This window comes from Belonocnema kinseyi, chromosome 4 (assembly GCF_010883055.1).
Source record: "Belonocnema kinseyi isolate 2016_QV_RU_SX_M_011 chromosome 4, B_treatae_v1, whole genome shotgun sequence".
Lineage (NCBI taxonomy): Eukaryota > Metazoa > Arthropoda > Insecta > Hymenoptera > Cynipidae > Belonocnema > Belonocnema kinseyi.
The window spans coordinates 40,078,647-40,101,449 of NC_046660.1; the positions used below are offsets into that span (position 1 = coordinate 40,078,647).

At 27.7% G+C, this 22,803-nt stretch overlaps 1 protein-coding gene across 4 annotated transcripts in view; it reads left to right on the top strand.

Annotated features, from left to right (window-relative positions):
- LOC117170698 (ryanodine receptor) overlaps nucleotides 1–22,803 on the top strand; it is a 99,379-nt gene that overhangs the window by 27,938 nt on the left and 48,638 nt on the right. For all 4 annotated transcript variants that reach the window (XM_033357679.1, XM_033357678.1, XM_033357677.1 and 1 more), the window contains exons 3-4: nucleotides 12,410–12,514; nucleotides 16,353–16,451. In XM_033357679.1, the coding sequence (XP_033213570.1) occupies nucleotides 12,410–12,514; nucleotides 16,353–16,451 (204 nt within the window). The remainder of the gene's footprint in view (nucleotides 1–12,409; nucleotides 12,515–16,352; nucleotides 16,452–22,803) is intronic.

The following is a 22,803-nucleotide window of genomic DNA, read 5'->3' on the forward strand; positions in this document are numbered from 1 at the left end:
TTGAAGCTTTTGAAGCATTTTGAAAAGTTTCAAAAGGACCGAAAAATGTTTCTAATATTCCTGGGAAATTTTCAAATGATATTTTGTATAATTCTAAATTTCAGAAAAATTTCAATAAATCTTTGAGATATTTAGAAGCGTTGTGAAATATATTTTGTAAAATGTAAAAAAATATTGATTTCTGAAGGTTTTAAAAGTTTTAGAAGAATAAAGAATTTTTTAATTGATCAAATATCGAATTTTTGAGATTGATTTTCTTGGGTATTTGTTATTAAAAAAGAGTTTTTTGAAGAAAATAATTCTTTTAAGCCTTCTTATGAAATTTTGTTGAAAAATTGATTTTTTGAAAGCTTATGTTGGATTAAAAAATATACATTCGAATTTTTTAAGGTAACTAGAAAAATGTGAAACCATTTTTATAATTTTGCAACATTTTTTTTTAATTTCCGAAAAATTGCGAATTATTTTAAACGATTTTTATACAAATTTTCGAAAAAATAATTCAAACATTGAAAGTATTTTCGAAATTTAAAAGTGAAGATTTCTAGGAAAATTAAAAATCATTTTCAATTTTAAAAAATCTAGAAGATTGGCAATTTATACATTTTGAAAGATTTTTCAAACTTTTTGACACGACTAATCCATTCTTTTACTGCTATCCCAATATTTCGCGGGACAAATAGAAAACTAAAAACTTGAAAAACACAATTTTTTCAAAACTTTCAAACAGAATTATTTGCTGATAAAATAATGGCCAAAGAAAAGATTAACAAAATTGATTTATAACTGTTTTGTAGATAATTCGGTTCTTCTTTGGATCTATCTTTTTCGTTAAAAATTGGACTATTTGATTAAAAATAAATCTTTTTCTGTATTAAAAATACAACTGCTTGATTAAAAGTTGAACTATTTTATTCAATTTCTTCTTTTAGATCGACCTCTTTATTTGGAAATTTAACTGTTTCGTTGAAAAGTAGTTTTTTTTATTAATTTTTTATCTGAAAATTCATCTTTTGGGTTTGTTTGGGTTAGAAAGTGAATCTTGTTTGTTGAAAATTGATCAGATTTATTGTAAAAATTTTTATCTTTTATGGTTTGAAACTCATCTTTTTCATTGAAAATTCAATTATTTTCTTAAAAATCAATCTTGTCGGATTCAAAATTAAACTTCTTTAAAAAAAAGTGTTTTACTTTAAAATTTAACTATTTAATCGAAACTTAACTTTTATGTTCAAAATTCATATTTGCATATCCAAAATTCAGCTGTTTTGTTTAAAATTCGTCCTTTCTGTGGAAAATTCATATTTCTTAGTATAAAAAACCTTTTGTTTTTTAATTCAACGGTGTTTGAAAAAGCTAACTCTCTTTGGCGAAAAGTTAAGATTCTGTGTTAAAAATTCACCCCTTTGGTAGAAAATCTTGAAATCTTAGAAACTTATAGTGCTTCATATTGAATGCAATATGATTTTCACATTCATTTTATTTAAAATATTTTATTCTCCCATATTTGTTAAAAATCACCCTATTTTTCTTATTTGGAGATATTTTTGTGCTACGTTACTTTTTTGGGAGTGGGGTGAAGGTAAAAAATAGCCCGAAATTGATGACAAAGTAATAAAAGGACAAGGGAATAAAAGAGCTTTCATTGCATATTGGAAAAAGGTTGATCTTTCTGAATGAAATCCTGGCAAAGGCCCTCTTTGTTTAATTGTTTCCGAGGATTCCAGGAATTGAGTTAATTATAAATGAGAATTCAATTTCTATATTGTCGCGTTTACAAAATACCAAGTATTTTCTATTCACTATTGAACGAGGAGCATTCCATCGTGTGGCCGAAGCATAGTCCTAAAATAGAATTGCGTCCTTGACCTCTGACCTTGCAAATCTTCGATTCAATACTAATATAAAACGGAAGCGTGTGAAATGACTTTTCTTTTAATTCTTCAGGCTCCCAGCTTTGCGTTATCACAAATCAATCACGTCGTGATGTCTTCAGACTTTTGGGAGTTTTATATTCAAAATATAAATGCAATTTATTCTAGGGATGTTCGATTCCGATTTGATTCCTCAAAAACACGTTTCCCTTGAAAAAAATTGATTTTTTTTACACAATTTTTTGCTATTCGATTCTTAAGTGAATCGATTCTTTACCCTAAGAATCGAAGTATCGATTTTTTTCCAAAAATTATAACTTATGTATTTTTTCCTAACCGCTCGCACTGCCTATATCTTTATGATATCCACATTTTACAGTTGCATTTGTCAGCATTCTGGCGAATTCTGTAGAAATTGTGTAGAGTTTCACAGCTCCTAAGACTAAGAGTCCGAGTCAGATTGTCGCTCCGCCTGGGCTTCCGCGCGTGACACGAAAATCAGAGAACATTACGGAACACTTAAAAGATGAAAGAAAAGCCAAAGGATTTCTGTGAATGGCTGTTCATTTTCTGCTTTGTGACAATGAAATAAAGCCACAAACAACGAAGAAGACCATCGACACATAGAAATGGACCGATAACGCTGTACGAAGAACGTAAATGGACTCTAGAGAGAGATAAAAAACAAATGAGACGTACAACTGTCTCTTTCTAAATAAAGCTGATTGGTCGAGAGCGTTTTTGTTGGGTGAAGTTTGATAAAGCATAGGGCCGTCTTCTCTATCGCTAATGCCCCAATAATGGCACGTTTATTTTATCTTTCAAAATTTATTTAATTATAGTTTAGTGTGAATAAATATGAAAAGTGGTGGCAGCCTGTATGCTTTTGTATTTCAGACTACACATGATTTTAATAATTAAAAAATTGTATAAGACTATGTCTCAAATTTCCGACAAATAAATTTCTGAAAAATAAATTTTTAGAAACAATTTACAATTTTGCTGTTTAACTACTTACTTAAGTGCCGTTAAGTAAAACCTTGAATAATTTTATTTCTCTGTTTTCTGCATCAATTTTTAATATTTAAGAATATGCCCGCTGCGCGGTCAAATTCTCGTTGCGCGCTGCGCCCAGTTTGAGCGCGCCCATGGCGCGTGGGTACACACTCTCGCTTCGCACTCGTCTTCGTACGTTTAAAGCGTACACTTAAGCAACATTTTTTCAAATATCTTAAATACTATAACTTAAATCGAAAACTGTAATTTAAACTTCTGAGGAATAACAAAAAAATTATAAAATATCACAAGAAACAATTAATTACACATGCGTTACAATTTGTATCTTTTACAAAGAAAAATTCCATTTTTGACATATTTCAAAATTTTTTCGAAAAAACTAGCCTGCTGAAAATTTGGAAAAAAATATATACATACATAACATGGCAAATGTTTTTTAAAAAAATTTTTAATTTATACGTCTTTCGATTTGAGTATAGCCCTATTTATACGAAAAAACGCCTTTCTTGCATTTCAATTGTTTATAACTATGTATTAATAAACAAGTTTACATAATTTTTAAAAATAATTACGAAGAATGGATCCCTAAAAGTCTGAGAATAAAGATAAACATGCTGGAAACTGTAAACTGTACTTAGCATTAAAAAAAATAAAAGAAAACAGGTGGTAGAAACTACATATATATACGACTGTCCCTGAGAGGGTTAAATAAGGTTCTCAAAGCACCTACGGCTATGGCGATTACATTCTCGTTAGGCAACTCGCGTTCGATAATTCGTGTTCAATTAAAAAACGTCATCAAGATAATTGATAAATCTGGTTAAAAGATACTGAAAATAACGCTTTAAACTTATGCACCTCTTAAAAAACGATAATTGCATATTTTTGAAAATGATCCAACTCTTGAAACTTTTTTCTAATTAAAAATGTCATGATAATAGTTTCGTAAAACATATATTTTATATCTATTAGAAATTTGGATTGATATTTCTTAACCAATTAAAATTTTTTTTTTTTCGTGTTTTAGACAATTTTCAAAATGTTGAAAAGCACAGAACTTTTTAAAGTTTCGTCGAGTTTAAGAATGTCATAAGGATAATTTGCAAGGCTTTTTGACGCGTATCAGAAAAGTTTACAAAAATTCCTAAAACCCATAGACAAATTTTTATTCAAATTTTGAAAAAGCTCAAACGTTTGGAATTTTTGTCTAATCGATAAATTCAACTGGCATATTTTTAAATATATATTCGATATCTATTGATGATTAGAATAAAATTTCCTAATCTTTTAGAAAAATATTTTTTTCTATTTTTCTAAACATTTTCAAAAATTTTAAAAGTATATAACTTTTCTAATTTTCAACAAAATTGTCAATCTTATTTGGATAATTTTCAAGTCTTTTACTCATCTATAAGAAACTTTGACAAAACATTTTTAATTAAAAAAACATTTTATTCAAATTTTGAAAATACTCTACATTTTTCAATTTTTGTTGGAAATATCTGCTTAACGAATTTAATCTTCATTTTGGTAACCTTAAGAAGTGTATCAAAAGCGGACTTGATTGGACAAATCCTTCAAAAGGTAGCGTGGCTATAGAATTCAGGTAACTCTCGGTCGAGCTCTTCCCCCACCACGACCGCCACAGCTCAGCATCCAAGAATTGTTCCGCTCGCTATTTACGTTTCCGTCAATGGCTTAGGTCCTTTAAGGCAATTTTAAAGTGCAAAAAGTCATTATATGCTTTTTTAATGAGGCTTATAAAAGAATTTCGAAATCATAATATTTATGCCTTATGATAATTTCTTTGTCACATGGGATAAACTCAAGTATGGCAAATTTAATCAAAGGCTTATCAATAATTCGTAAATACTAACCTCTTTTTCAGTTTATTCCGCGAGAGAACGATGTGCTCACAATTTTTTGGAATCAAATGTGAGATAATCAATTCCACAATATGTATGCTGACAATCGGACTTTCTCTGTTTGTAAAAACTGATCCGCCCGCGGCAACGTCCGTAGCCTGCTCTTTCGATCCGATTTTTCAGAAAATCGATTCTTTATGATCCGATTCGGAATCGATTCTAGAATAGATTGTTTCAAAAGAATCGAACATTCCTAATTTATTCTTTAATTTTTGTAACTGCTGTCATGAATTGCGCGTAGTGAGCGCCCCCTAGGTTTTAAGTTTAGGAGGGAAATTAGGTTTTAACAGAAACAATTTTTTTAAATAACTTCTCCTTTATTAAAAGTTGTTGAACTTCTAAACTCGGGCTTCAATTAAATTTTAGAAAAGTATTATAGGTTTATTTTTATCTGAAATTGTTCGATTTCATATGTTCATTCAAGAAATTCTGAACATTTCAAGTTAAAATGAAATAATTAAGCATTAGTTCCAATTATTTTTTTAACAATAACATATCAGGGTATAATTGTGAAAAATTTGAAAATAAAACCAACACTATTTAAAATGTTTCGATATAAGAATATTTTTAAGGTTATATTAATATAATCTTCCGAAGATTCTACAAATATTTAAATAAATCTTTAAAAATTTTATATAAGTCGATAAAGAATCGAGAAAATAAAAAAATGATATAGGTAATAGTATTTTACAAAGTTAAAAAAAATGCATTCAGTTTACAAAAATTTTCTTCATATTTCGAAAAATGTTTCAACATTTAAAACATTTTAGACATTTTTTTATTTTCTTAAAAAACTAACTTTCGAAAATAAAAAATAATATAAAATTATAGCACGTATCTTATAATTTTTTTGTATTTTATTGAAATGCTTTTAAATGTTTAAAAAGATTTTAAATTCTTTGTTCTAAATCTTCAAAAATATACATTTTGTTTAAAAATTTTGTTGATCTCTTCAAATTTCCTTTCAAAATTTTTAGAATTCTTTTGACATTATATTCTGTATCTAAATCAGGCCAAAAACTATGGAATTTTAAAGATAAAATTCGTGATTTTTCGAAAAAATAGAAGTCGTCATTCAAATAATATTTGGTAATAATAATAAGAATGATATCTATACATATTTAATATTAATAAATAATAATAAATAACTATTTTCTTAGAAATTAGTTTTATTTCCATTTTTGTTTTACTGAAAATATAATTATTCGAAATGAATCTCTGTGGCTAACCAATAACGTTTTAACTGAAAAATCAAATATTCAATTTTTGATTGACAGTTTATCTTTTTAAGTTGAAAATTCACGTAGTTTGTTCAAATGTCTTGTTTTCTTGTTTAGAATTCAACTATTACAATTAAAGATTCATCATTTTAGTTAAAAATTCCTCAGTTTGGTTACAAATTATTAATTTTTTTAACTTGAGAATTTAACTACTCCGCTTTTGGTTGAAAATTGATCTTCTATAGTTCAAAATTAATCTAATTGGTTGAAAAATTTTCTTTTAAGTTTAGAAATCAATTGTTTTATTAAAAATTATGTATTTTGTTAAAAAAGAGTCTATTTCGGTAGAAAATTAATCTTTTTGTTTACAAATTTATCTATTTGTTTGAAAATTAAGGTATTCTAGTTAAATATTTAACATTTTAGTTGAAAAAGTTCATCTTTTCACTTTGATATTCAACTGCTAATGATTTATCATTTTGTATGAAAATTCGTCACTTCCTTTAAGAATATAACTATTTTTTGAACATTTTCTTCTTAAAAATTATAATTTTTTTGAAAATGAAAATGGAACTTTCGCTATTTAATATTACGTCATTTTAGTTGAAAATTTGTCTCTACTTAAATTTTTTAATTGGAAATTTAACTATTTAATTTTTGATTAACAATTTTTATTTCTCAGTTGAAAGTTGACGTATTCTGTTGAAAACTTGTCTTTTTTTGATAGAAATTATTCTTCCCAGTTAAAAATTCATCTTTTTTTTTGTTGATAATTGAACTATTCCAGTTAAAGATTCATCTTTATTTTGGAAATTTATTTACTCCGATTGAAAGTTTATCATTTTAGTTAAAAATTCACCAGTTCGTTTTAAAAATTATCATATTGTTTAAAAATTCATCTTTTTGATTTGAACTTGAACTATTGAAGATTCATCGTTTCAATTAAAAATTAATTAATTGGTTAAAAATGTAGATATTTTCTTTAAAAAATGTTTTTTTCATTGAAGATTAGTAGTTTTTTTAAACTGAAAATGTAACCGTCCAATGGAATATTTCATCATTTTACTTGAAGATTAATCTTTTATTTAACCATTCATTTTTTGTCTGAAAATTTAACTATTAAATTTTTGGTCGACAATTTGTCTTTTTAGTTTTGAAAATTAAACTATTCCTTTAAAAATGTTTAGATTTTGTTCAAAAATCGTCTATTTTAGTAGAAAATAAAGCTTCTTGTTTGAAAACTCATCTTTTTGGTTCAAAGTTTAAGTATTCCAGTTAAAAATTCATCAGCCTAGTTAAAAATTCATCTTTTTGGTTGCAAATAAAATTTCTGCGTAGCAAGTTAAAACATTTTGTTCAAAATTTTCATCAAAAATTCAACTATTTGGTTACAAATTCATCTATATTGTGGAGAATGCAATATTTTTATTTCAAAGTTAGTCATTTAAAACCCTTTCAATTGAATTTATTATAATACCTACATTAATTTTACCTAAATATGCACTTAATCATAAATATAAGAGAAGAACAAATTTCTTAAACTATTTTTCAAATTCATGGACTTTTAGGAAAAGAATTTAGGAAATAATTAATATTTTTTTAGTGTTGTTTATTTATTTAATTAAACGATGTTCCTAAAATACTCAATAATATCTTTAATTTATTCTGCCATAGCTTTTAAATTGAAAATATTAATTAAATCCCTAGAAACTTACAGAAACACTATTTTTAATAAATTCGCGAAACTGTATACATATTCTTAATCAATTGTTTTTAAATTTGCGATATATTTAGCCTGAAAAAGTATGAACTCGGACTTCAATATGTGCACGGTTTTGGTTCTGACTTGGACACAAAGTGCGACACTCCGGACGTAAACATCAGGGCCATCTGATTGAACATCGGTCACGCCTGATTGAACACTACACCCCCCCCCCCAAGCTCCTCTCATCCAAAACTGCTGCGCAGCGTCAATTCTCAGAGCACGCAAATTGAATTTGCTGAAATTGAAGGTCGTGTTCCAGGAAAAAGGCTGGAATTGTCAGGGATTTTTTCCAGGATTTGAACGGACACCCTAGTTACTAAAGAAATGTAACATTCCGTGTAACGCTTTGCTGAGAAACACTAAGAATTTAGTAGCATTGTTCATAAGAAATAAGTAATATATTTATTAGTTGAAAATCACAGGTGTCTGGTGATACCACAATGGCTATTGAACCATCTGCGTCTAAATAATCGATGGCGCTGGGCCAAAAAGGCGATTTACTTATCTTTCAAATCAACAATTAACTTTGTTCGTCACTGTGAATATGTGCGTTTCCTGTTCGTACATTTTGTAACTACTATCTGCCCTGTACAAATTCTTAGGTGAGCCAAATTGATTTTGGCACACATCACAGACGATATTTGGCCCGTACTGTCATCTTAACATTCAACGAAAATAGCACCATTGTTTCAGTTCTCTCTTTAATTCAAAATGATTATACACACTTTTTTCAGTTAAATTAATTTTTTCAAATTTCTGTTTCATTAATTAATCGTTCGCTAACTCGTCTTTAAATATTATGAACTTCTTAATTTTAATAGTATCTTAAGAATCTTTAAACTACTCGGAGTTTTGCCAGATAGATAATACGTCTACAAGAATGCAGCGTTTATTGTAATATTTCAACTACATAATCTGAAGGCAATTATGACTGCAGGAACAAAGAACTTTTTGAAAAAATGTTCTTTCTGTTTTTTTATTGTAAATCAAAAATCGAGGGTTTTTGCCGCCTGCGTAAGATGCAACTGGCTAGCTTTTGTTTATCCCAAGCTACAAGACACGATGGTTAACATTTTATTACATAATTTCGAAAAATCATCATTATATATTATTTTTTATTTTTATTATTTTATTATATTACTTTACTATTATATTCTTATATATGACTGCAACCAGGCATACAAATCATCTAGCATGTTGCATTTTACAGGCGCAAACAAACACTTAAATTTCAATTACAAAAAAAAACCAAAACAAAATAATTTTTTTAAATAATCTCTCTGGTACGACTGACATTATTGTTTCAAGAGCCTTAATGTAGGTGAGTTATTGTTTTATGGAAGAAAAACATTCTTATTTATGGAAAAAGTATAATTCTTACGAAAAATAATTAATTAAACAATATTTTTTCTAATAGTATTGTTTCTTTCTGCCACTTATTGCTAATTTATTCTAATGGTTATATTTTAAGCAATCATGGCTTGTTTTTTATGGGGGTGGGGGTTACATTCCCCACAAATCTACTGTTCAACTGATCATGTACAAAATTCTTTTGAATAAATTTTAAAACTTTAAAAGAAGCGACTGCAAAAGCAGGAATTAAAATTTCAGAATTGGAAAATTCTCAAATAATAAAATTCCCGAAATTATAAAATTTCCAAAATATAAAATTCCTGAATAATGAGGGACGACTGAAAACTCTTGAAAAATAAAATTCCCGAAGTTTATAACTCGGCAATTTTTTGTCGCGAATTTTATTATTCAGGAATTTTCGAATTCTGTAATATCATAAACTGTCGGGAATTTTACTATTCAGAAATCTTATTATCAGGGAATTTTCCAATTAAGTTAATTTAATATTCCAAAATTTCATTATTCGAAAATGTTATTATTTGGGAATGTTATTATTTACAAACTTTCCTGTTTAGAAATTGTACAGTAGCGGGACGTCATTTTTTCGGGATTTTTCAAGGACAACTCAAAATTCCCGACACTGAAGTTCCCAAATTGGAATATTCCCGAATCATGGAATTCCCGGAATCATAAAATGGCCGAAATATAAGAATGTCAAATTGACCAATAGGGTGGCTCAAAAGCGCCTTTTTTTAGAGGGTAGCGATCCCCCTAACTTCATTGCAAATCCGAAAAAAGGAATTCCCAATTTTTTTTTGATTTTAACAGGTTGCCGGATTTGACTTGAAGTTTCCCATGTAAAATGCATGGGAAAAAATCATTGTTTTGAGTTTTCGGAATGATTTTTTGGGGTTCGGAAAAATGTAAGGGGAAAGTATGGGAATCTTTTGAGAATTATCCAACGAAGAAATATATGTATTAAAAGAATAGGTTTGGCACCTCTAACATACCCCCACGAGTAACTGAAAAATACCCTTAAAACAAAAAATGTAAATTCTTCATGAAATCAACATTTTGAGCACTATATTCTGTTTTTTTTTACTTAAAATTATTAATATTGGTTAGCGAAATATTTATTATCATTTGTTAATTCATTTTTAATTATTCAAATAACTGGAATTTGTTGAAATATTTTTTTTCAATAATTAATTTTTTTCTCTTGAAATTATTACTATTAGTCTAGTGAAATGTTTAATTAATAAGATTGGTTCATTAATTTTTATTTTTTTAATCAAATGGAATCTGTTTGAAATTTTTTTTTTTAATTTGTTTTTTTCGTGAAAATATTACTATTAGTCTACTGGAATATATAATAACATTATTTCATTCATTTTCAATTGTTTAAACAAATGGAATTTTGTTTAAATCATTTCGTTTTGATTTTATTAAAATAAGAATTATTACTGTGGGTCTAGTGGAATAATTATCAGTATTAATTAATTACTGATTGATAATTAATTTAATAAGAATTAATTTATCAGTAAAAGGAGTGATTGAATATACATACATAAATACATACAGTAATATTTAAGTAATCATTTTTATATAAAAAAATCAAATAATTCGAATAATATTGATAAATATTCCACTTAAGAAATATTAATAATTTTTATTAAAATTTTTTTTTTTAAATTTCATTCATTTAAAAAATTGAAAATTAATGAACTAATGTTGATCAATTTTCCACTACACCAATAGTAATAATTTTGAAGGAAAAAAACTAATTTTTGAAGAAAAAAAATTGTTTCTACAAATTCCATTTGTTTAAATAATAAAAAATTATAAAATAATGTTAATAAATATTTCACTAGACTAATATTAATAATTTTTAGGGGGAATGGCGAATTTCCTAGGAAAAAAATTCCATTTGTTCAAATAATACAAATTTGATTAAAAAATGATAATAAACATTTTACTAGACCAATATTAATAATTCTAAGTGAAAAAGTATAAAAATACAGTGTTCATAAGGTCGATTTCATCAATAATTTACATTTTTGGTTTTAAGGGTAGTTTTGAGGTACTCGTGGGGGTGTAGAGGTCTCAAACCCATATGTCTGATAGATGAAATTCTGCGTTTGATAATTCTCTACAGGCTTTATACTTTCCTTTCACATTTTGTTAAACACTAAAAAATTATTCTAAAAATTCCAAAAAGTTATTTTCCCCATGCAGTTCACATAGGAAACTTCAAGTCAAAACCGGAACCTGTTAAAATGAAAAAATAAAAAAATAAAAAATTAGCGAATTTCTTTTTTAGGATTTGGAATAAAATCGGGAGAATGGTTGACCTCTAGAATGCAAAAAAATTTTGCCATGCATTTTTGGACCACCCTATTGGTCAATTCCCAAACAATAAGAATTTTAAAAAATTTTGATTGAATTTGGATTATTAATGGTTGAAAAAAATATATTTTCGGATAAACAATGTATCTTTAAAAAATGCTTAGTAGTAAAAAGAAATACGAAAAATGTTTCCAAATATTAAATTGTTAATTAAAAAGAACTTCGAATTGAATTCTACAAAGTTTGTTTGGAACAAGTTAATATGTTCGGAGAAAAATTAGGGAGACATTTCATTCGAGCCGCAGGTGTTTTTAAGTTTAATTTCTTCTATAATTTTTATACAATTATTGTTGTTTTAAATTTAAACAATAATTTGAGAAACATTAAATATTGAGAAAATTTCACTTGATAAAAATATTTCATCGTTTTATTGTTTTTTAATAAGTAGTATTTATTAAATATCAATTTTCATTGTCTAAATTCGGGAATTTTCTAGTTCGGATAATTTATAGTGAAGTGATTTTGGATCGGGAAATTTTCAATTCGGTTATATTATAAATTGTTTGAGAATTTAATTGTTCAAGAAATTTTCAATTTATGATTTTTATGTTTCGGTAATTTAATAGCTTCGAGAAATTTATTTTTCAGAATTTTTGAGTTATTCCATTTTTCATTCGTCCCAAAAAAACTGCAAAAAAATGGTTAAAATAAATATTTTTCGTAAGTTTAAAAATGTTTTCATTAAAAATGATATTTTGGTTTTTAATGACATCATCAGTAATATTATTTTTATTCTTAAAATGAAAATCATAGACTTTTTTCAAAGATCTGATTTTTTCACGATAAGTTAACTTGAATTTTGAAATAACAATAATTGAAAATATGTAAATTTGTAATCTGAAATTGCAGGAGGACATGGTGTGTCTTTCGTGTACAGCAACGGGGGAGAGGGTGTGCTTGGCAGCTGAAGGTTTCGGAAACCGACACTGTTTCTTGGAAAATATAGCTGACAAGGTAAGTTATGAACCCTTCCACATTTCATTTGCTCTAAATCTCTACCCACATTTTGTAAAACTGCAGGACCTCTTTCCTACAAAAATTACCCTGAAAAACAGCAAGGTGAGCATTTTTTAGTTTTTGTAACAACACAGATTTTAATTTTTGATAAACGTTTAATTACCCTAAAAAACTGTTTCTATTGATTTCAAAATGAGCCCTGAAATTGTTTACACTTTGAAAAAAATATATTTAGGGGTCATGCTAGCCTATTTTTGCAATAAAATTATTATTTATTTTATTTTTACTAAAAGTAATATAATTCAGATATGCTAAAAAAAGTATACCATTAACAGTGACAATTAAAAAAATATATTATTTTTTTAAATGGACATGCGCGACCCCTAAATAATTTTGTTTACTCCGTTAAAAATGCGATGATGTATTTTTTGACATAATGAAGTAATAAATAAATATTAGGGTGGATCAAAAAAGGCTTTTTTCTACAAGTCCCCTAAAAACTTTTTCTTCTAGTGTAAAAATTACCACTGAACTTTTTCAGAATCAGGAAAAAAATTTTGCTTTTTTTTTTTAATTAGTATTTTAAACAAATTTAATAAAAAACCTTTAAGTTAAAATGAAGACTAAAAAATTCCACAAAATTTAGATCATGTTAGCGTTTCATACCGGAAATAAATATTTTAAAGCAAAAATAATTAGATTTAAAAGATTTTTTTGTTCAATAATTCACTTTGTTCACTTTTTGTTATTTTATTTTAGCATTTATCGTCTAAAATTGGTGTTTTTAATTTTGAAAAAGAACTACATTTTTTATATTATTGTTGTTTTTCAGATTATTACTCAAAATCGCTAAATTCTTAAATTTTGTACAATTTATTATTTTGTTGACGTTTTGTACTGGAAATAGATACTTTCCATGAAAAAATATTGTCTTCCAAGGAAGATGAAGAAATATTGAACAGTTTGAGTCTATGTTCGTGCTTAGCATTTATAACCGGTAGCATTTATAACCGGAAATCTATAATTTTAAACAAAAAAGGTTATGTATAAACGGAGATTTACAACCATAAAGAATTTTTTGTTGGTGATTTTTTGTCCAAATTTGGTATTGTTGATACAAAATCATTTAATTTTAAAGAACATCCTCATTTCCCCTGTTTTTGAAGCAGTTTCAGTAGCTTTCAAATAATATATTTTGGTTTGAATATTAAACTTAAAAACTCAACTATGTGAAGTTAGTTTAAATAAAAAAAGATGTGAAAACCGATTCAAAGTTTAACTGAATAAACTTTTTCGCCCCTGCTGGAAGTGAAAAGATAGAGATGCTATTTTTTGAATAATTTTAATTCCTACTGATACAAAGAGATAGAGAATATGTGTCAAAATATATCTCTTTGCTACTATAAATTCACTTCTATCTTTGTGAATACCGTATTTTTTATCTCATCCTCATCTTTGACTATCCACGTCAATCTATGAACGTTTTTCTATTATTATGACAATATAAATGCCCGTCTATTTTTTTAAATATCTTCTTCCCTATCTCATCTTTTCTATTATTTTATGATCTAAATTTACGTCTATCTTTCCCAATTCTCCTTTTTCTATCTCATCCTCTCCTTTATCTCTCCACGTCAATATTTGTATATCCCTCTATCCATCCAAATTTCTCTCTATCTATTCAAATCTTGTTTTTCAATATTTTTCTGTCTGTTTGTCATTCTCAATTCATGTCTATCTCTTTTAATACCTTCTCTACTATTTCATTCTATCTTTTGTCTATCCACGTCAATGTCTTTCTATCTACCTTTTGATATAAATTCACGTCAATCTTTTTCAGTACCCTTTTCTCTATCTTATCTCAACCTACATCTATCCACGTCTATGTTTTTCTATCTATTTTTCCATCTGAAGCCACGTCTGTCTTTTTCAATCCCCTTTTCTGTGTATCACCCTGTCCTTTATCTGTCAACGTCAATCTTTCGCAACCGCTCTGTCAATCTAAGTTTCCATTGATCCCTTTCAATCCCTTCTTCATAATCGTAACCTATCCTTTATCAATCCGTATCAATATTTTTCTATCTCTCTGTCAATCAACATGCCCGTCTTTTTTTAAATTTCTTCTTCTCTATCTCATCCTGTCCTTTATTTATCAACGTTAATTTTTTATTATCCCTCCGCCAATCTAAATTTCCTTTCTTCTCTTTAAATTCCGTCTTTTCTATCTTACCGTTTTCTTTGTCTATTCACTTTAATATTTTTATATCATTTTATCGATCCGAATTCCCGTTTATCTTCTTGAAGCTTTTTTTTTATCTCTTTGTCAATTGAAATTCATGTATATCATTTTCAATACCAATTTCGCTATATCATCCTATCCTTTATCTATCAAAATCTATCTTTTTTTATCACTCTGTCAATCTAAATTACTATCTAACTTTTTAATCTCCTCTTTTCTATCCCATTGCATTCCACAGATATCAACGTCTATCTTTTTCTTTCTCGTTGTTAATCTTAATTGACTTCTACCTTTTCATTCCTCCCTTCTTTATCTCATCCTGTCTCTTATCTGCCACGTCATTTTCTCACTGTCTCTTTGTCAATCTAAATTCTTGTCTATCTTTTTTAATATTCACTTCTATATCTCATCATATTCCATATCTATCCACGTCTATCTTTTTCAATGCCCTTTTCTATATCTCATCCTAACTTTTTAATCTCCTTTTCTTTATCTCATCTTATCCCTTATCTATCACCGCACCGTCTATAATTTCCGATCTATTCGTCAATATAAATTCACATTTATTGTTTTGAACACCCTCTTCGCTATCTCATTGTAACCTTTCTCTATCTCCGTCAATTATTTTCCATCTGTTTTCAATCTAAGTTAATCTTTTCCAATACCCTCCTTTCTTTATCATCGTATCCTTTACTTATCTGCATCAATCTTTTTCTATCTCTCTGTCTACCTAAATTCCTGTCTATATTTTTCAATGCCCTATACTCTATCTCATACTACCATTTGTCCACCCAGGTCATTCTTTTTCTGTCAATTTGATTTCACCTCTATCTGTTGCAAAGCGATCTTCTTTATCACATCCTATAATTTATCGATCCACGTCAATATTTTTCTATTTCTCTCCTAATATAACTTTACGTCTATGTTTTTCAATCTCCTTTTCTCTTCTTCTCAATCCCATCCTATTATTTACCTTTTCACGTCAATTTCAAGGTTTTGCCACTAGGTGGCTGCCCGTAGAAGTCGAGTTAGTCAAATTCATATTTTAAGAAATTCCCTAACTATTTGATGGATTCTCGAATTTTTAAGAGAAAGAAAATAATATGAGTTCTCAATTGCAAAAAGTAGAGAAAGAGATAGACAAAGGTTAAAACTCATATTGAAGAGATTAACATTAAGTAAAGAAAAAGATAAGAGTCCTTGATTACGGAAGATGCAAAAAGAGATGGAAAAAGATTGAAATTTGAAACAGATAGATAGACTAATTGACAGAAAAAGATAAGAGTCTTCTTCAGTCAAGAATGGCGTAGAAAGAGAAAGAAAATTATTGAGATTGAGGATACGAAGTTATAGCGTTTTAGGGTTGCAAATTGATCAATTGAGAGAGATAGAATAGGCCTATCTTTTCCTTTCTCACAATTTCTACATTTCAATCTTTCTACTTTCAGCAGGAACCCTATTTGAAATCAATAATCCACATACTTTAGTCTGTAACGATTGCGAGATATAAGAATTTCGACTATATATTATTTGAAATCAATTTTGGAAATTTTTTACAAGACGGAAGGTAAGGAAGAAATCTGTAATGTTTTGCAGAATATCCCGCCGGACTTGTCGCAGTGCGTATTTGTGATAGAACAAGCACTTTCGGTACGAGCTCTTCAAGAGTTGGTCACAGCTGCTGGGTCTGAGACGGTAAAGTAGCCATAGGATTGTTCCTACGATTAAAATAGCCACGTGTAGGTGTAACTATGCTTTAGAGTTTAGAAGCTTCAAATATAGGTTCAACGGTCATTAATTCCGAAATATTTATGAATTTCCGTCACGGTTCTTATCAGTTGGTGCGCATGAATATTCCCAAATTCAACTTCTTCTAAACTTTATTTGACCAAAAATCATTTAAGCGAATAACATTTCGCAATATGTTCCATTTGTTTGAATTATTTATAATTTTATTGTTGGATTGATTTTTTTCTTTCCCATTACCGCTGACCCGAATTTTTTTTATTCCGAATTATTGTTTGGCCTTATTTTAATTTTTCCATATTTTCTTCAAACGAATGAAAATTTTCCATAAATTTCATTTTTCCATATGAATAAGGGAGAGTCCACTTATTACGTCAGGTTTTTTAGGGGATGTCCGGATAATGCTGCGAATACTATTGTTTTTATTCGAAAAATTCATCATACCGAATGAGAATTAGCGACTTTATTTATTTTTTAAAACGACTTATCATTTGTTAATTATTTTCATTGCTAGTTTTTAAAATGACTATCGGATGGCATTTTTATTTCTCTGAATCATCATCTTTCTTAATTTTTATTTTTCCATCAGTTTTTCTTTTCCGATTTAATATTTGCCATAATTTTAATTTTTTTCAATAGATTAAAAAGCGTCTATTAATTATGGAAGCCTTTCTCTGAAGGGTAGGGGTGGGGCTTGAGCTGATAATCTTGAGAATAGTAATGCTTATTTTACCAAAATTGATATTACTGAATAAAAATGTGCCACTTTCCTTATTGTTCCCAATTACCATTGACCGGAATTTTCATTATTCCGAATCATTATTTGCCCTAATTTATAATTTTTCCGAATCATCATTTTTCATTTACCATTTTTTTTCCTCAAATTAACATTTACCTAAATATTTATTTTTCCAAGTAGATACGGGAGAGTCCATTAATTACGCAAGGCTTTTTAAGGGGTGTCAATGTGAATGAGAATCATTTCTGGTCATTTCTTCTTTTCACGAATTAACATTAATCCTAATTTTAATTTCTCCAAATAGATAAGGGAGTATCTATTAATTGAATCATTTTTTTTCTAGCTAGAAATTCTTTAAAATTCTTTGAAGTTTTGTGACTTACTTTAGAAATATTTGAAAAATCTTTCAAAATCCCCTTGCATCTTTTCGAATTTCTCAAAGTCCATTAAAATCCTGTATAATACTCATTAATCATTTAAAATTCCCTTAAATCATTTGAAATATCAAGAAATTCTATACAAATTCATATATTTACTTTGGAATATTTTCAATGTTCTCAAAATCCTTTGAAATCTTTGAGAATGTCTTAAAATTCTATATATAACCTCATAAAATCTTCTGAAATCAATTCAAACTTCTTAAAATCCTCAAAATCCTATTATAATCTCCTGAAATACTTCAAAATTAATGAAATAACTTTTATATCGCTTAAAATCCTTTAAAATCTTGTGAAGTCTTAAAAAAATGTGTTGAAATCCCATAAAACCAATTCAAATCTGAGGAATTCCACTTAAATTTCCAAAAATCGTCCAAGTTCTATTAAAATCGCCTAAAATTTTGAAAAATGAAAAAAAATGTTTCGTTATGCTAAAAATCTTCTAAAATCTTTTTAATCTTCTAAAAATCCTTTTTTTTAAACAAACCTTTTCCCTTTTGCTCCACTGGGAATCGAACCACAGAACTTCTGATTTCCGGTCAGGTGCTATTCCATTGAGCTATTAGAGAGATCAGAATAAGAACTCTAATTCAAGAAAATAACGCTAATTTTTTGCTAGGTGTTAATCGTACAAGTAATTATTTAAAATGAATCTGTTTATTAAAATCGTCAAAGTACCATTAAAATCTCCTTAAATCCTTTAAAATTAGTTAAATTACTTCAATATTGATTGAAATCCTCTAAAATCTTTTGAAATCTTGGAAAATCTTTCGAAATCCCATAAGACCTTTTAAAATCTTATGAAATCCCTTTAAATCTCTTAAAATTCTCAAAGTCCCATTTAAACCACCTGAAGTTCTTAACAGTTAAAAAAAACTTCGGTTTCGCTTCAAATCCTTTAAAATCTTTGAAATTTTTGAAACCCCCTGATAGCATTAAAATCTTATCAAATCCCTTTAAATCTCTTACAATCATCAAAGCTCTATTAAAAACCCCTGAAATTCTTCAAAATTGGTGAAAATGCTTCAGTCTTGCATGAAATCCTCTGAAATCATTTGAAATCTCTTAAAATCTTCGAAGTCCCATAAACGTCTCCTGAAATCCCTTATAATTCTCAATAATACTTCGGTATTGCTTAAAATCCTTTAAAATCCATTAAAATATTTTAAAATATTTTTAAATCCGCTGCTTGAAATACTTTAAAATCCGTTGAAATTATTGGAAATCATTTGAAATGTTGTGGAGCCTTTTAAAATCTTTTAAATGCCTTCTAATCTCTTAAATTGTCAAAGTACAATTAAAATCCCCTAAAATCCACTAAAATCGTTTTAAATCTCTTAAAATCGTCAAATTCCTATCAAAATGACCTGGAATTCCTCAAAATTCTTGAGAATACATCAGTTTCGCTTAAAATCCTCTAAAATTCGCTGAAATCGTCGAAAACCTTTTGAAATCCTGTAAACTTATTAAAATCTAATAAAATGCCTTCAAATATTTAAAAAACGTGAAACTTCCATTATATCCCTCTAAAATCTTTTAAGATTCACCAAAATAATACAGTAACACAAAAAATCGTTTCAAAGCATTCGAAATATTTGAAAACCTTTTTAAATTCCATGAAATTTTTTGAAATCCTATGAAATCTTGTCAAATTTCTTAAAATCGCCAAAGTCTTATTTGAATCTCTTGGAATCCTTTAAAATTGAACATGATATTTCGGTATCGCTTAAATTCCTTTGTAATCTAGTCACTTGTTTTCGAAATATTTGAGACAACTCTTCAAATCCCTTTAAATCTCTTAACATTCCCCGAAATGCTTCAAAATCCTGTATCTTATTCGGAAATCCTTTGAAATTTTTAGAAATATTTTGAAATCTCATAAAATTATCTAAACTTCATGTTGATATACTTTGGAATCTTTTGAAATTTTTTTAATTGTTGTGAAATCCGTGAAAATAGGGCAAATGGGGGGGGGCAAACATTTTCAAAAATAATCCTTACATAATTAATGAACATTCCTCATTAAGGAAAGTAGAATTTGGGGAATATTCATGTGCTTCTATTTTTAGTTTAGTATGATTTTTACTTTTCTTATTTCTGATTTCGATTTTAAATTGTACATTCCATTTTTACTTCAATTTTAGTAATAATTTTATGATAGGAGTAGGCCATACATTCTGCTCCGCTGATTTATTACTGTTAATTGTTATCAACTTTTACGAATGTCTGTCCCTCGTGTTTCCCTGTTAACTGCACTTGTAAAGCACTTGGCCTGCTCTGAAAACCGAGTTGTAAAATTAATAAAAAAAAAATTTTTTTGATTAAATTAATAATATTGCTAATTGTTTCTGGCAGATGAAACAGCCCACTCGAATTTATCCATTTATATTTGCTGGAATTGATCATTTTAAAAATAATATTTCATTATTTGAAACTAACGGGTATTAACCCTTGTATAATAATTTTTACTTCCATTATTGATCTGGTCACGTATAAGTTCGTCAAAGAAGGCAGTATTAAAAAAAAATGTTTTTCACGCAAAAATTCTCAAAGGCTATAATTTTATTTTTTTGTAATCGTACAACAACATTGTGTCAGAAACGGTGGATGAAATCCCTTTTTTGATTGCATCCGCATGTTCCCTTTCCAGTATGTTGCATGTGTCGACTGTGGATGTAGCCCGCAAAAAGTCAATGTTAAATTCTCATTATAAATACAGAGTCATCCAGAAATCTTATTTTATTATTATTCTTAAAAACACATATCTTCAGGAAATTGACTTTCCTGTTTCATGAAACAGAAGCTGATTAGAATATCTCATATTTTGCGAGTTTTGTTGTATAAAATACATAACGGAATGGACGATATGTAAATTTCATAAAATATTCCGAATGGTTAAAAAAGGGTGGAGCATCATAAACACGCAACTGATGAAGGCCGGACTCTACTTCCATATATTTAAAAGAATATCTTTCAGAAGAAATATTGATAAGTTAAAAAATAGTACTAATACAAATAAATGAAATTTTACATAATGAAAAATGCTAAATGATATTTTGCAGATTTTAAATACAGAATATAATTTTTGTATGGCTCCGTTCAGTAGAAATCTTGTTAGTTCAAATTAGAATAGAAATACATGTACTTTGCGTATGAGAATCCTTGCGTTGTTGTCAATCTAACAAGACCATCATGATTATGAGAATTGTGGTAATCAAATTCATTCCCATTTGTGTTTTTCATTTGCAGCAGCAAGACAATTTAGTAAGTATTTATTTATATGTATGTACTAATATGACATTAATCTTTTGAGGACTGAAATATTTTTCCACTAAAAATCGCTAAAGATAGATTTTTCTTTGACTATACAAATTCTTCAAAAGTTTAATTATTTAGAATAAATACTTTTTGGTTTCACTAATTTTAATAAAGTAAAAGAATTTTGTTATGCGGTGGTTTAATTGGAACGATTGTCAATTCCGAAACAGCTAACGTCGAGCCTGGTCAACGGGAGTCCTTTTTGCTTAATTAGAACTCAAAACCCGGTATCTAAAATTTGAACCGATTTGATATCTTATTGACTAACATCGTTAATTTGGGGTTCATTTCTCAAACATTCGCATTCCTAATAATTATCCTTAAATAATTTTACACACTCAGTGCAAATTTATGAATAGTCCCATTCCTAGTGTAATTTGGCTACTCATTAAACAAATCATTAATTTGTTTTATTGTTTAACTAATCACAATACTCAAAATTATCCTTTTAACTATTTTTTTTGTTTAGAAAAGTTTGATTTTGTTTTATACAAAAAATGAATAAAACAAATTAAAATTATACCGAACGTTTCCCACTATGTATAACTTTTTCGCCTGGAAAATTAAAAATAACTTTTTCGCACAACGGAAAATTAAAAAAATTACCATAAAATGCTCCTATTGTAATTTAAAGAAAGTCCTTCTTTAAAAATAAGAAAAAAAAAACAATTTCCTAAAAACAAATCTCTGGGCAAAAAAGCAAAAGAGGAAAAAAAAATTAGAAGACAGCCAACCAAATCTCCATCCTTCCCTGTTTTTATTTTTGTCGTCTTTTTATTTTTATCATTATCAAATCAGAAAAAAGAACATTTATAAAAAAATATGTGCCAACTGTTCCGTACTCTTACAGCATCCTTATCAAGGTAAGAAAAATTTGACCAGGTAGGAAGAGCAACGAAACCACGATGCTCTCTCTTTAATACTTCAGATCTAAGCCATTTTTCTTTCTTCTTTTTTATTTTTGCATAAAAATTTTTTTGGAAATTTTTTTTTTTCTTAAAAGTAATTTTAGTTTAATTACAATAGGAGCATTTTATGGTGTTTATCCAAATTTGGTTATTTGCGTTTTGGTTTTATTGTCAGCACTTCTATACACTAACAAAGAAATAAATAATAAAAATGAGTAATGTGGTTGGTTAAGGAATAATCAACATTTATGATTTTTCTTAATTCTTAATTCCTAATTGTCCTTCTTCTAACAATTTTTTTAATATACTAATTAGGACGTGTTTTTGCTATTAAAATTAATTTTTATACCATTATACAAATGACATCATTATTTGTTTTACGTTTTTTTATATTATATAATAATTCTTATTATATACTACGATCCTTTAAAATAGCGTGAAGTCTTTTAAATTTTTCTCAAATCTCTTTAAATTTTTCAAATCAAGCAATGGTTATTTGAAATTATTTTAATCGAATCGAGATCTTACATAATCTTATTAAAAAATACTTCAAAACGATTAAGGTCCTGGCAATCCATTAAAACTCGTTAGGAAGTGTAAAGGAAAACCCCAGACCCCTCAAAACCTTTGAAATTCAATTGAATCTTTCGAATGCCTGAGAAAATTTCCCAATCTTTTGAAGTTCTTCACAATATTTCAAAATCCTTAAAAATCATTTACAACCCATTTAAATTCCTCAAGATCTCTTTGAATCATGTAGAATTTTAGGGAATCTTTTTGAAATTTCGTTAAATCGTTAGAAATCCTATGAAATCCTCTAAAATCCATGGATAATGGGTATATTTTCAAATCTTTTCAAATCTATTAAAATCCTTTGAAATCTCAATCAATCATCGGAA